A 13,486-nucleotide genomic window follows, 5' to 3' on the forward strand; every position below is an offset into this window, starting at 1 on the left:
GCTTCAGGTAGGAGGACGAGGAAATTTGGAAAGTCCCGTCACACATACTGGTGATTGTAGTCGTTTTGTAAGAGTATTGATTTTTTTTTTATTGTTACAGCTGAGTGTTATCGATTAGGAGAAGATGGGAAGGAGGATGAATGATGAGTTGGGGAAACCGGTTATATGGAAGGTGAATTTTGAACTAAGTATTTAAGTATGATTACAGAAAATTACTTGATGGACTTCGTAAAAGGCGTTAATCTAACAAGCGAAACAAATTAATGGTAATGAATGCAAAAGCCACAAACATCAACGTTTCCAGTCACTTCTGATTAAATACTTTCGTGCAGATAAGGCTTCATCAAATCACAGCAAGCTACAAGGAATGTGTTCTTACTTGGCTCCCTCGTAGCACGAAGAAAATAACAGAAAATGATATAGGAAGATACGACAGAAAGATATGGTGTGTGAGACGGAAAGTGAATGAGAGTGACAGAAAAGATGACATTTCCAGCACATTGTTTCCAGAAGATGGAGGAATCATCTATTTTGAAAGAGATCCTAACATCCCAACGGAGGAACATCTAATAGGAACTCACATAATAGACATAGCACAGGGAATAGCGAGAGAAAGACAGTGAGAGCACGAAATTTTATCTCGCAAAGGTAAGGGAATAAACACAATTGTTTTTGTTTTTTTACATCCGGCCCTCTTGGGGGGGTGGGGGGGGGGGGGTTAAGAAAAATGCATGCACAAAAGCAAATTCTTCAAAAACAACAACAAAAAACAGGAGAGAGAGAGAAAGAGAGACAGACAGACAGTAAAAGAGACAGTAAAAGAGAGACAGATAGACCGACAGAGACACAGAGAGAGAGAGGAAAAGAGACAGGCATGCAAGGCCTTGCCAGACACCACAGACGCAAAAGCAGCCAACTGACAGAAAAAGGCTATCCTGCAGGATATGCCGAACTTTCTTGGTGCCTTCATGTCCGTCTGGAAGGTGGGGAAGACAGGATGACCCCCATACGCGAACATGAAGGTGCCCAGAGCCGCCGCGAAGGGCAGGGGTCGTATCTCGCGATGGTGGACAGGCTGGGCGGCACGCGCGTCCATCGCCATGACAACCAGCAGAATGATACAGGCGATGACCGTCGCTCCCATGGCGCCCACGCCGATCCAACTGCCAGGAACAGACGGTCATGACTTCCTACAAGTGGTGAGGGCAGAGCAAGGCAAGACAGGACAGAACAAGGCAACGAGAGACAGGACAAGACCAGACCAAACAAGACAGACGAGGACAGGACACAGCAGGACTGGACAGAGCGAGAGAAGGCAGAACAGGGCACAGGACAGGACAGGACAGGACAGGGCACAGGACAGAGCGGGGCAGGGAAGGAAAGGGCACAGGACAGGGCGGGGCAGGACAGGGCACAGGACAGGGCGGGGCAGGGAAGGACAGAGCACAGGACAGGACAGGGCAGGGAAGGACAGAGCACAGGACAGGGCAGGGCAGGACAGAGCACAGGACAGGGCGGGGCAGGGCAGAGCACAGGACAGGGCGGGGCAGGGCAGAGCACAGGACAGGGCGGGGCAGGGAAGGGCGGGGCAGGACAGAGCACAGGACAGGGCGGGGCAGGGAAGGACAGAGCACAGGACAGGGCGGGGCAGGGAAGGACAGAGCACAGGACAGGGCGGGGCAGGGAAGGACAGAGCACAGGACAGGGCGGGGCAGGGAAGGACAGAGCACAGGACAGGGCAGGGCAGGGCAGAGCACAGGACAGGACAGGGCAGGGAAGGGCGGGGCAGGACAGAGCACAGGACAGGGCAGGGAAGGACAGAGCACAGGACAGGGCAGGGCAGGACAGAGCACAGGACAGGGCAGGGAAGGACAGGGCACAGGACAGGACAGGGCGGGGCAGGGCAGGACAGAGCACAGGACAGGGCAGGGCAGGACAGAGCACAGGACAGGGCGGGGCAGGGAAGGACAGAGCACAGGACAGGGCAGGGAAGGACAGAGCACAGGACAGGGCAGAGCAGGACAGAGGACAGGACAGGGCAGGGAAGGACAGGGCACAGGGCGGGGCAGGGAAGGACAGAGCACAGGACAGGGCAGGGAAGGACAGGGCACAGGACAGGGCGGGGCAGGGAAGGACAGAGCACAGGACAGGGCAGGGAAGGACAGGGCACAGGACAGGACAGGGCGGGGCAGGGCAGAACAGAGGACAGGACAGGGCAGGGAAGGGCGGGGCAGGGCAGGACAGAGGACAGGGCAGGGCAGGGAAGGACAGAGCACAGGACAGGGCAGGGAAGGACAGAGCACAGGACAGGGCAGGGAAGGACAGGGCACAGGACAGGGCGGGGCAGGGAAGGACAGAGCACAGGACAGGGCGGGGCAGGGAAGGACAGGGCACAGGACAGGGCAGGGAAGGGCGGGGCAGGGAAGGACAGAGCACAGGACAGGGCAGGGAAGGGCGGGGCAGGGAAGGACAGAGCACAGGACAGGGCGGGGCAGGGAAGGACAGAGCACAGGACAGGGCGGGGCAGGGAAGGACAGAGCACAGGACAGGGCGGGGCAGGGAAGGACAGAGCACAGGACAGGGCGGGGCAGGGAAGGACAGAGCACACGGCAGGGCAGGACAGAGCACAGGACAGGGCGGGGCAGGACAGAGCACAGGACAGGGTGGGGCAGGGCAGAGCACAGGACAGGGCAGGGAAGGACAGAGCACAGGACAGGGCAGGGAAGGACAGGGCACAGGACAGGGCGGGGCAGGGCAGGACAGAGCACAGGACAGGACAGGGCAGGGATCTCATTACTCATTACTGAGCACACACACACACACACACACACACACACATCCCCCCTCACCCCCCCCCCCCACACACACACACACCTCCCCACACACACACACCCGTACGCGCACACAGACGCGCACACACGCACAAACACACATAAACACACACACACACACACACACACACACACACACACACACACACACACACACACACACACACACACACACACACACGGTGTAGAGAAAGACAAACACACACACACAAAAAAAAAAGAATAACAGAGACAGAGAGAGAGAGATGCGCGAAGAAAAACATATCAACTGAGCGAGACACTTAACGACCCACTGGAATTCTTTAGGGCTGGCCCTCAGAGTGAGGGGGAAGAGGAGGACGCTGATGACGATGAACCAGTAGCACAGTGGGAGGGAGGGGCCTCCGTTCTCCCTCACCACCCCCGCCACGTTCTGGCCAGCCAGCAGCAAAAACACCACTGCCCCTCCCAGCATGCTGAAGTCCACTGCCACCGACACGATCACTCTGCAGAACACAACCAGCTCCTACTGACCACGCCATTCACTTCTTGAGCGTGGGAGTGTCACCGGCAGCCTCTCACTGATATCTAGAAGACGTTTATTTATTTATTTATTTATTTATTTATTAAGACTTCTTGCTATAGCGCATATTCTTGAAGCTCTATGCGCTTTACAAAAGCACTAAAAACATTCACTCAAACATCCCCACACAAACATACGCATATAATTTGAAATATAGGCGAGAGAGAAAAATTAAAATAGGTCATGTCAGTTGATTCAATCAAGAAATGCAACAGGTATTAAAAAAAAAAAAATAGACAATTGAAATTGAAAGAACACAAGCACGTATACGCATGCATATATACATAGGCACATACATACATACATACATACATACATACATACAAACACACAAAACACACAGCGTGCGCGCACACACACACACACACATACACGCACACACGCGCGCGCGCGCGCGCACGCACTCACACATGCACCAACGAACAGAAGCCGCATACCCAAACACATTACTCACGCACTCACTCAGTGACACACACACATACACGCACCTACAGGCACAATACACACACGAACACAGATCAACAATCGAAAAATGCAAACTACTGCGACATTACATTAATATACATTAATACATACATTTATATACATACACACATATACATACATATACACACACATATATATAATAAAATAAAATAAAAGTTCCTGCTAAGCATTTCCCTGAAGAAACACCCCGCATTACACACACAGATCAAAACTAGAATGATGAAACAAATGTTCAGACACACACACACACACACACACACACACACACACACACACACACGAATGACAAACAATTGAAACACACAGGCTACAACATCACATGATAAAGCAATATTCATCAAACATTTCAAGTAAAAACGTATGTACATCATTACATTTCAGATATTAAACCTGAAAATGTAAAAATGTACGTATTGTTAAAAAAACAAAACAAAACAAAAACAAAACAAAAAAAATCACACCTCCACCACGTCCACATACACTAGCACACACACACACGCACACACACACACACACACACACACACACACACACACACACACACACAACTCATCAACAACAAAAGCACAACAGATGGACAACTGAGTAAACAAACTACAACATTACTTCATAAAACAGTTCGTGTTAAAAAAAAATTAAGAAAAAAAAAATCACATACATATTTATACATTAGAAAACGCACAACATACACACGCGCGCGCGCGCGCGCGCGCACGCACACACACACACACACGTACCAACTCACCCACCCGCACACCCGCAACACACAGACACAAGCTCGCGCGTGTGGACGTGCAAACACCCGCCACCACCTCTCCCCCGCTCGTCCCCCCCGCTCCCCCTCCCCCCCTCCCCACACACACACAACACAACACAACCACACACCTCTATTTCATTTCAATTTCATACAACATTGTATGACTGTCTGAACAGGTGTGTCTTCAGGGCAGTTTTAAACTGTGAGGGGGTTTCAGAGTAACGAGTTGTGAGTGGAAGCTGGTTCCAAACAGTTGTCGCAAAGTGAGAAAAAGATCGCTTGCCATAAGTCTTTGTTTTGATTCGAGGAACAGTAAAGGTTCTATTGTCTGAAGAAGAGCGGAGTTGTCTGCCAGGGGTATAGACATGAAGGAGATCAGAAAGATAGACAGGAAAGTAGGGATCAGTGAGAGAGTTGAAGCAAAGAGTGGATGTTTTATGTTGTATTCTTGCAGAGATTGGGAGCCAGTGAAGCTGTTGGAGGAGTGGTTGTACGTCTCGTACCTGTCAACCTCTTGCACAGAAGGCATGGTCTCATATAATCATGTTTTATACCTTGAAGACGTTGTCTCATGTTGTTTGTCTCACGCCTATAAGACGTCGTTTCATACTGTGTCATACCTAGAAGACGTCGTCTCATACGTGTCTGTGTCATACCTAGAAGACGTCGTCTCATACGTGTCTGTGTCATACCTAGAAGACGTCGTCTCATACGTGTCTGTGTCATACCTAGAAGACGTCGTCTCATACTGTGTCATACCTAGAAGACGTCGTCTCATACGTGTCTGTGTCATACCTAGAAGACGTCGTCTCATACGTGTCTGTGTCATACCTAGAAGACGTCGTCTCATACTGTGTCATACCTAGAAGACGTCGTTTCATACCTGTCTGTGTCATACCTAAAAGACGTCGTCTCATACCTGTCTTTCTCGTAATTAGAAGACGTAGGAACTGGTCAATATTCTAAATCCAGCCTATACCGGTCAAGAAATTTGCGCATACGAGTCATTCGATAACAGACGGATAAACGGTCAGATGGACAAATAAAGAAATGAAACGAATCCTAAGCATCCCTTTAATGAAGAACAAGTCAAGACAAAGGAAAGGACAGTGGGGGAAAAGTAAACAAAGGCGAAACAAAGAGCAAGTCACAAAACAGAACAACGCAAAAGACAACACACTGAATAAATAAAGAAATGAAAAGACAAGGCACGTGATAAAACATGTGGAACAAAACAAAAAAAAAAGACAAGGCCTTCAAGATTCACTTGTGATACACTTTTTAAAAAATCCAAGCTTTTTATGTATTGAGTATAATTTCAAAATGTAATGTTTAAGATGAGAAAGATCAGTTTAAAGCAAATTAACTCCCCTAGCATTAATTACAGAGTGATTTCCCTTTTTACTATCTGCACCAAAACGTTTGCAAAATGAATAAAACTTCCATGCTTAGCAAAAGAAGTTCCTGTTTGAACATAAAATGATAATAATGACTGCTCTAGTTGTTGGGTCAGAATATCAGATCAAAGTGCCAAGTTTAGAGAATACATTAAATATATATATAACAGTAAATGCAGTTTGCATATAATTAGGCTTCATTCTTTTTTCTTTTTTTGTGCCCATCCCAGAGGTGCAATATTGTTTTAAACAAGATGACTGGAAAGAACTGAATTTTTCCTATTTTTATGCCAAATTTGGTGTCAACTGACAAAGTAGTTGCAGAGAAAATGTCAATGTTAAAGTTTACCACGGACACACAGACACACACACAGACACACAGACACACAGGCACACACACACACACACACACACACACACACACACACACACACACACACACACACACACACACAACCGAACACCGGGTTAAAACATAGACTCACTTTGTTTACGCAAGTGAGTCAAAAAACGAGACAAATGAAAAAATAACACAATCAACAAACCAAGACAAGTGAAAGAAGAAAGACAGGATAAGGAAAGGGAAATTCTCCTCTCATTCGTTCATCGTCCGTTCACAACAAGATGATTTCTTCACACACGCAACGACACTTCTTCATTAGTTATGGGGGGTGGGGGTGGGGTTAAAAAAAAAGTAGGTATAATGCAATGCAATTCACTGCAACGCAACTCGAAGTGAAGCAGCACAACGTAAAGCTACGCAACGCAAAGCAACGTAACACAACACGACACAACGCAACGCGATACAACACGACGCAACGTGTTGCAACACAACACAACGCAACGAACACAACGCGATGCAAAAACAACACAACACAACGACCACAATGCAATACAAGACAACGCAACGCAATACAACGCAACGCAACGCAACACGATACACTACAAGACAACGCAACGCGATACCACACAACGCAACGCGATACATGACATTGCAACGCGAGACAATACAAGACAACGCAACGTGATACCACACAACGCGATACAACACAACGCAATACAACACAACGCGATACAACACAACGCAATACAACACAACACGACAAAACGCGATACAACACAACACGACACAACGCGATACAACACAACGCGATACGACACAACGCAACGCGATACAACTCAACGAAACACAACGCGATACAACACAACGCAACGCGATACAACACAACGCAACGCAACGCCACACAACAACGACTACATTGTCAGTCCAGCGAGGAGCAGAACTGCTGCTGTCCTCACCTGCCGGCCCGGCCAAACGTCAGCATGCCGATGGCAGGGTACGGATATCGGACCGGACCCCTCATGGCGGGGAAGCGCTCCTGCACCATGTCCCAGCACTCCCCCAGTACCTCCCCCGTGTAGCTGGCGCCCATCCCACACAACACCAACACCACCAGTCCGACCCAGCCTGCCCACCAACATGCGTGTGCCGGTTCGTGTGTATCATCAATGGTTTCTCCAGGGCAATGGGAAATCATTTACAGCTTAGTCTTTTGTGAAGGATTGTGACTCTCAAACTAGGTGGCAAAAGTGCACTGGCTCTAAGTGCTGCAGCTTTGGGGGCTAGCTGGCCTTGAGGAACCATCCCAACGCCGACTGTCCTAAAACCCTCTTGGCCGAGAGAGTGGGGATGTAACTTGGGCAAGATACTTTTCACTCTTATTTTCATTTATTATTATTATTATTATTATTATTATTCCTTTTTCTTTTCTTTCTTTTTTTTCTTCTTTTTTTTTCTCAAGGCCTGACTAAGCGCGTTGGGTTACGCTGCTGGTCAGGCATCGGCTTGGCAGATGTGGTGTAGCGTATATGGATTTGTCCGAACGCAGTGATGCCTCCTTGAGCTACTGAAAATGATACTGATATTATTATTATTATTATTATTGTTATTAAAAATGCTAACCCACCCTAAACATTTAGACAGACACATCCTGTAAATGCATTCTGACAGGTACAAAAGCACACAGGTGTACAGACACACGCACAAACTGACACGCCTACAGACAAGCGGATAAAACGTTGGAGTGGCGTATAAAAATCAATAGAGACAGAGAAACACACAAACTCTCTCGTTTGCTGAGACAGGTGGCTGTAATAAAAACTATCATTAACCTCTTCTGCTCCACCCCCCCCCCCCCCTTGCCCCCTCCCCTCCCTCCCTCTGTCGTTCATGGGCGCTTCATATCTTTATATGGGTGTGTTCTTAAAGCTGCCAATTTGGAGTGTTATTCATTGTTTTCGTTTTATTGCGCGTGCGAGCGAGCGAGCGCGAACATGTATGTGTGTTGGGTGGGTGGGTGGGTGTGCATGTGTGTGTTTAGGTTTGATTGCTGTTGGCCACAAAAAGAGACAACAGAGAGCGGAAACAAAGGAAAGGACATAGACAAAGCATTCCATCAATTGTGGGATGTCACGTTCTTTCGCACATTCTTTCAGTTAGACATAATGTAATGGACACGGTGATCAATTAGCGCAGACACACACACACACACACACACACACACACACACACACACACACACACACACACACACACACACACACACACTGACGCATATCCAAAAAGGCAGACATACAGACACAGGTTCCATGTGGAGAATACACACAGTTTCGAGTGAAATAATCCTGGTAAAACAGAATTCTCCCACCGGGAAAAATTCCGAAAAAAATCTACATCGCTAGAGAAACGCGCATGCACGCAGAGGGGAGAATTTCGCAGAGAAAAGCTGAAGGCAAGTATTAAAACACAGCGCATCACAGCGCAACGCAACGCAACCCAACAACAACAACGCAAAGCAACATAACGCATCACAATACAGCACAGTACGACACCATACAGAATACTGCACTGCACCTGAAACTACAGCACACAGCACTGGACTATCCTTGATCCTATCATATAATGCAACACAGAGGGATGATTGATTGATTGATTGATTGACTGACTGATTGCTTGATTGATTGATTGGTTGTGCTCTAAAACAGAGTGATGTTCTGAGAAAGGAACAGATGGAGCAACAGAACGATTGGAGCAACAACGACAATAACAACAACAGCAAGAGAGACAGCTTGTGAACTTCACAGCGACAGGTAGACAGCCAGAGAAACCACACACACACACACACACACACACACACTCTTTCTCTCTCTCTCTCTCTCTCTCTCTCTCTCTCTCTCTCTCACACACACACACACACACACACACACACACTGACAAGTACACGGACACACCGACAATCGGATGGAGGTAGGGAAGACGGAACAGACCTGTGGACTCAACAGCGCTGGGCAGCGCCAGGATCCCAGAGCCCGCCATCGACCCCACCAGAAACACTGACGTCATCAGCACCCCCATCCCGTCCCGCCCCTCCCCCAGCAGGCCCTTCTTCTCCTCCGCCTTCTCCTCCTTCTCCTCCTTTCGCTCCTTCTTCTCCTCCTCTCCTCTCTTCTGCTGGCCTTCGTCTGTAGCTTTGACTTTGCCCTGTCTGTCCTCTTCCTCCTTGCACTTGAACACATGAGACACACAGCTGCAAGAGTTTCTGCACTGTAAATGTGTTCACGCTAATTTCACACACACACACACACACACACGAGTTCCTCAAAGGTGTCCATGCTATAAACATGAATGTCGTTTTATATATATATATATATATATATATATATATATATATATATATATATATATATACATATACAGTTTCATGTCTTTATCATATGAGGATTGTTAATAAATGAGATAACCCAAACAAACAAACAAACAAAAACACTCACAAATACACAGATAAAAAAAAAAAGAAAGAACGAAAGAAAATGCAACACTGATATCCTAGGATGATTATTAACAAACAAGCAAGTAAGAAAACAAATAAACAAACAAGAACAAATGACAATCAAAGGACATAAATAACCAAAACCTACACAGAAAAAAAAACTGGCAAGGCAGACTGACAGATAGAAACGGCACTTTTTCGAGCGATGAAATAGGATGAAAAGACATGTGGCCAAATTGGTGTCATGCAATGAAAGCACGTGACAAACGGCGAATGTTTATATTGAACACACACACACACACACACACACACACACAACCATACACACAAACACACACACACACACAACCATACACACACACACACACACACACACACACACACACACACACACACACACAACCACAACAACAACAACAACAACTCTAAACTGTAGCTTTTGACACGACGTGTCCATCGTTCCAGAACATGGGTGTGTTTTCAGAGACTGATTTAACTGGAAATGCGAACAAGCAATGAAAGGAAATGAACACAGCAAGCATCAAGCTTTGTTTTTTGGGTGTGTTTTTTTTCACGAATTGTTTCATTACAACGCTGCGTCCGTTCACTGGCTGTGAGGTTTCGGTCGACAGAGTTTGAACAATGTGGATTGTGTAACACAGCTGTTGCTTCGGTGGGGGGGGGGGGGGGGGGGGGCTGTATTTTTACCTGAACACGCTCGAACTCATGAAAACACATACATGTGTTTCAGTTTGTGAGCTTAGGTTGTTCATTTTTTTGCACGCTTCTGATGGAGTAACGCAGCTGAACACTTTTAGAGAACGATTAAAGGAAATAAGATTTTTTTTTTAAACGCACGCGTCGAACAACACCAGCAGTTGTGTGTTCAGAGCTGTGCATTTCTCTTTAACCCCCTGCGAACGGCGAGCCCCATGGCACTCAATGAGAAACGCGATCTTCCGACCACCTGGTAAATGTGAGTGAGAATTAGAAACGTACCCACCAGTGCAGGCCATTCTCTGTTCTGACAAACTGTGCCTGGTCGACTGCCTGCTAAAGAAGACACCCCTTGGCATGAACTGTTTCGGGGAGATAAAAAGCTGGAATAACATCTAATATTTTCCTTATTAAAGAATAGTTTACAGAAGAAAAAAATTTCCAGGCGTTTTAAAGTAGGACAAATCATCTTGCACTTCTTCCACTGCAGAAGCAGAAGAGTGAAATAACGAGAATTATATTCTATCCAAGCACAGGACTTAATCAATTTTGTTCTGTCCCTACACACACACACACACACACACACACACACACACACACACACACACACCTTCCCAAACATATGTTACAAACTCACAAATCTGCTGTCGTCTGACGATTGTCCACACACGCACACACCTCCGCCTGTGTGTGTGTGTGTGTGAAGACAAACGACAGCAAAGAATTGTGAGTTTGTAACATATGTTTGGAAAGGTGTGTGTGTGTGTGTGTGTGTGTGTGTGTGTGTGTGTCTGTCTGTCTGTGTATGTGTGTGTTTGTGTGTCTTTGTCTGTGTGTGTGTGTGTTTGAAGACGGAAAATCGTCAAACGACAGCAAAGATTTGTGACTTTGTAACAAATGTTTGGGAAGGTGTGTGTGTGTGTGTGTGTGTGTGTGTGTGTGTGTGTGTGTGTGTGTGTGTGTTACAAAGTCACAAACGGACAAAACCAACAAGAATAGTCCAGAGTGAAAACATTAACAGGAAGTCACGTCCAATCACTTCACAAAACACACCCATGTCTGCTCACCTCATTGTCTTTCTGAACTGACGTCAGCTCCACTTTGTCCATTCTGTAATCTGGATTAACCTCTGCTTTGGGCCTTCCGTCCTCTGGCGCGGTCTTTGAAACTACTTGTTGATGTTGTTGTTGTTGTTGATAATGACGATGACGTTGTTGTTGCTGCTGCTTTTGATGCAGTTCTTCTTGTTGGTGGCAGTGATGTTGACTTCAGTGCAGCCGCAATTGCTTCTGTTGGTGTTACTGCTGCTGAAAATGTGGATGTAGGCCTACGTGTTTGCTGCTGTTCCTGTTGGAATGATCCCAATATAAATAGGCAGAAAAATGAATATACAGATAAATAGATAAATAAGTAGATATATATAAATGGGTAACCATCTTTCTGTCCTTCCATCCATCAGTCCCTCCTGGGTTTTGTTCGTTTGTTTGTTGTTGTTTTCTTTTTCTTTTCTCTTTTTTTTTTGGGGGGAGGGGGGGGGGGTGAGGGGGGGTCGAGTACCTTCTCCCTCCCAAAATCCTCTTTCACCACTGGTTATTGTTGTCGGTCTATGAACACACGGTGGATTTCAAACACAAGGGCAATTAATACAATCACGATTGGTTATTCCGCCAGCAAAAGAAGTAAGAAAAATATAGATTAAAAAAAAGAACAAATGATGCTGCACACCGTGATGACATGATACTGTTCGTGTTTGATCAGGATGCTGGCTGGTTGTTATTTGTGTTTTTGTCGTTAATTGTGGATTCTTTTTTTTAATTGTTAGAGTTGTTTTTATGTTCTCGTTTATGTATTTGACAGTTGTGCACGTTTCGTTATTAATGTTTTCAATTAAAAGTGCTGGAATTAGCTAAGGTTTTAATCTTGCCTGGCAGATGGATTTCGTCGTTTGCTGACCAATAAATAGAATATAGATATTATGACCTGAACAAGCGTCAGTTATCTAAGTTCAGCTGAACCTTTGACGGGTTGGATTGTTGGCTGGTTACTTGGTGGGTGGGTGCGGTGGCTGGTTGATTGGTTGGTCGTTTAGTTGGCTGGTTACTTGGTGGGTGGGTGCGTTGGCTGGTTGATTGGTTGGTCGTTTAGTTGGCTGGTTACTTGGTGGGTGGGTGCGTTGGCTGGTTGATTGGTTGGTCGTTTAGTTGGCTGGTTACTTGGTGGGTGGGTGCGTTGGCTGGTTGATTGGTTGGTCGTTTAGTTGGCTGGTTACTTGGTGGGTGGGTGCGGTGGCTGGTTGATTGGTTGGTCGTTTAGTTGGCTGGTTACTTGGTGGGTGGGCGCGTTGGCTAGTTGACTGGTTTAGTTGGTCGGTGAGTTGGTGGGCGGGTGCGCTGGTTGGTTGACTGGTTGGTTGTTTAGTTGGTCGGTGAGTTGGTGGGTGGGTGTGCTGGCTGGTTGATTGATTGGTCGTTTAGTTGGTTGGTTGGTAGGTTGGTGATTGGTGGATTGCTTGCTTGCTTCTTGCTTGTCTTGGCCACGCGGAAATGGAGATTAAACGCGGATGAGAGTAATGGTTTTTAGTACAGGAGTTACTTCTTCAGCTAAGGGCAGGTTTCAAGGTTGCATATCAGGGAATCTAATGTCACCCGTTCACCTGAGCTTTCTTATGTATACTCCATGAGTAGTGGGAGCATAGAAGAGGACTGTGTGTTTGCAGAACGAGGCGTAGGACGGATAGGGATTGAGGCGGTGGGCAGGTCCTGTAATCAAATATCAGCTGGCCCGCTCAGGACAGTTCACTAAGATGTAAGGTTCATCAGCAGACCTAAGCTCCGGCGAGAGAGGAAAAGATAAAATATCTTTCAGCCCATCCCCTATGGATATATATATATATATATATATATATA

At 46.6% G+C, this 13,486-nt stretch overlaps 1 protein-coding gene across 1 annotated transcript in view; it reads right to left on the reverse strand.

Moving 5' to 3' along the window:
• The window catches only part of LOC143291966 (uncharacterized), a 14,264-nt gene extending 4,816 nt beyond the window's left edge, over positions 1-9,448 (reverse strand). Inside the window, exons 1-5 of the mRNA XM_076602117.1 lie at positions 9,361-9,448; positions 7,333-7,501; positions 5,257-5,364; positions 3,125-3,316; positions 922-1,163 (exon numbers count right to left, since the gene is read on the reverse strand). Coding sequence (XP_076458232.1) covers positions 922-1,163; positions 3,125-3,316; positions 5,257-5,364; positions 7,333-7,501; positions 9,361-9,448 — 799 coding nt within the window. The remainder of the gene's footprint in view (positions 1-921; positions 1,164-3,124; positions 3,317-5,256; positions 5,365-7,332; positions 7,502-9,360) is intronic.
• Between the last annotated feature and the right edge of the window lie 4,038 nt (positions 9,449-13,486).

The sequence above is a fragment of the Babylonia areolata genome, chromosome 18 (assembly GCF_041734735.1).
Source record: "Babylonia areolata isolate BAREFJ2019XMU chromosome 18, ASM4173473v1, whole genome shotgun sequence".
Classification (NCBI taxonomy): domain Eukaryota; kingdom Metazoa; phylum Mollusca; class Gastropoda; order Neogastropoda; family Buccinidae; genus Babylonia; species Babylonia areolata.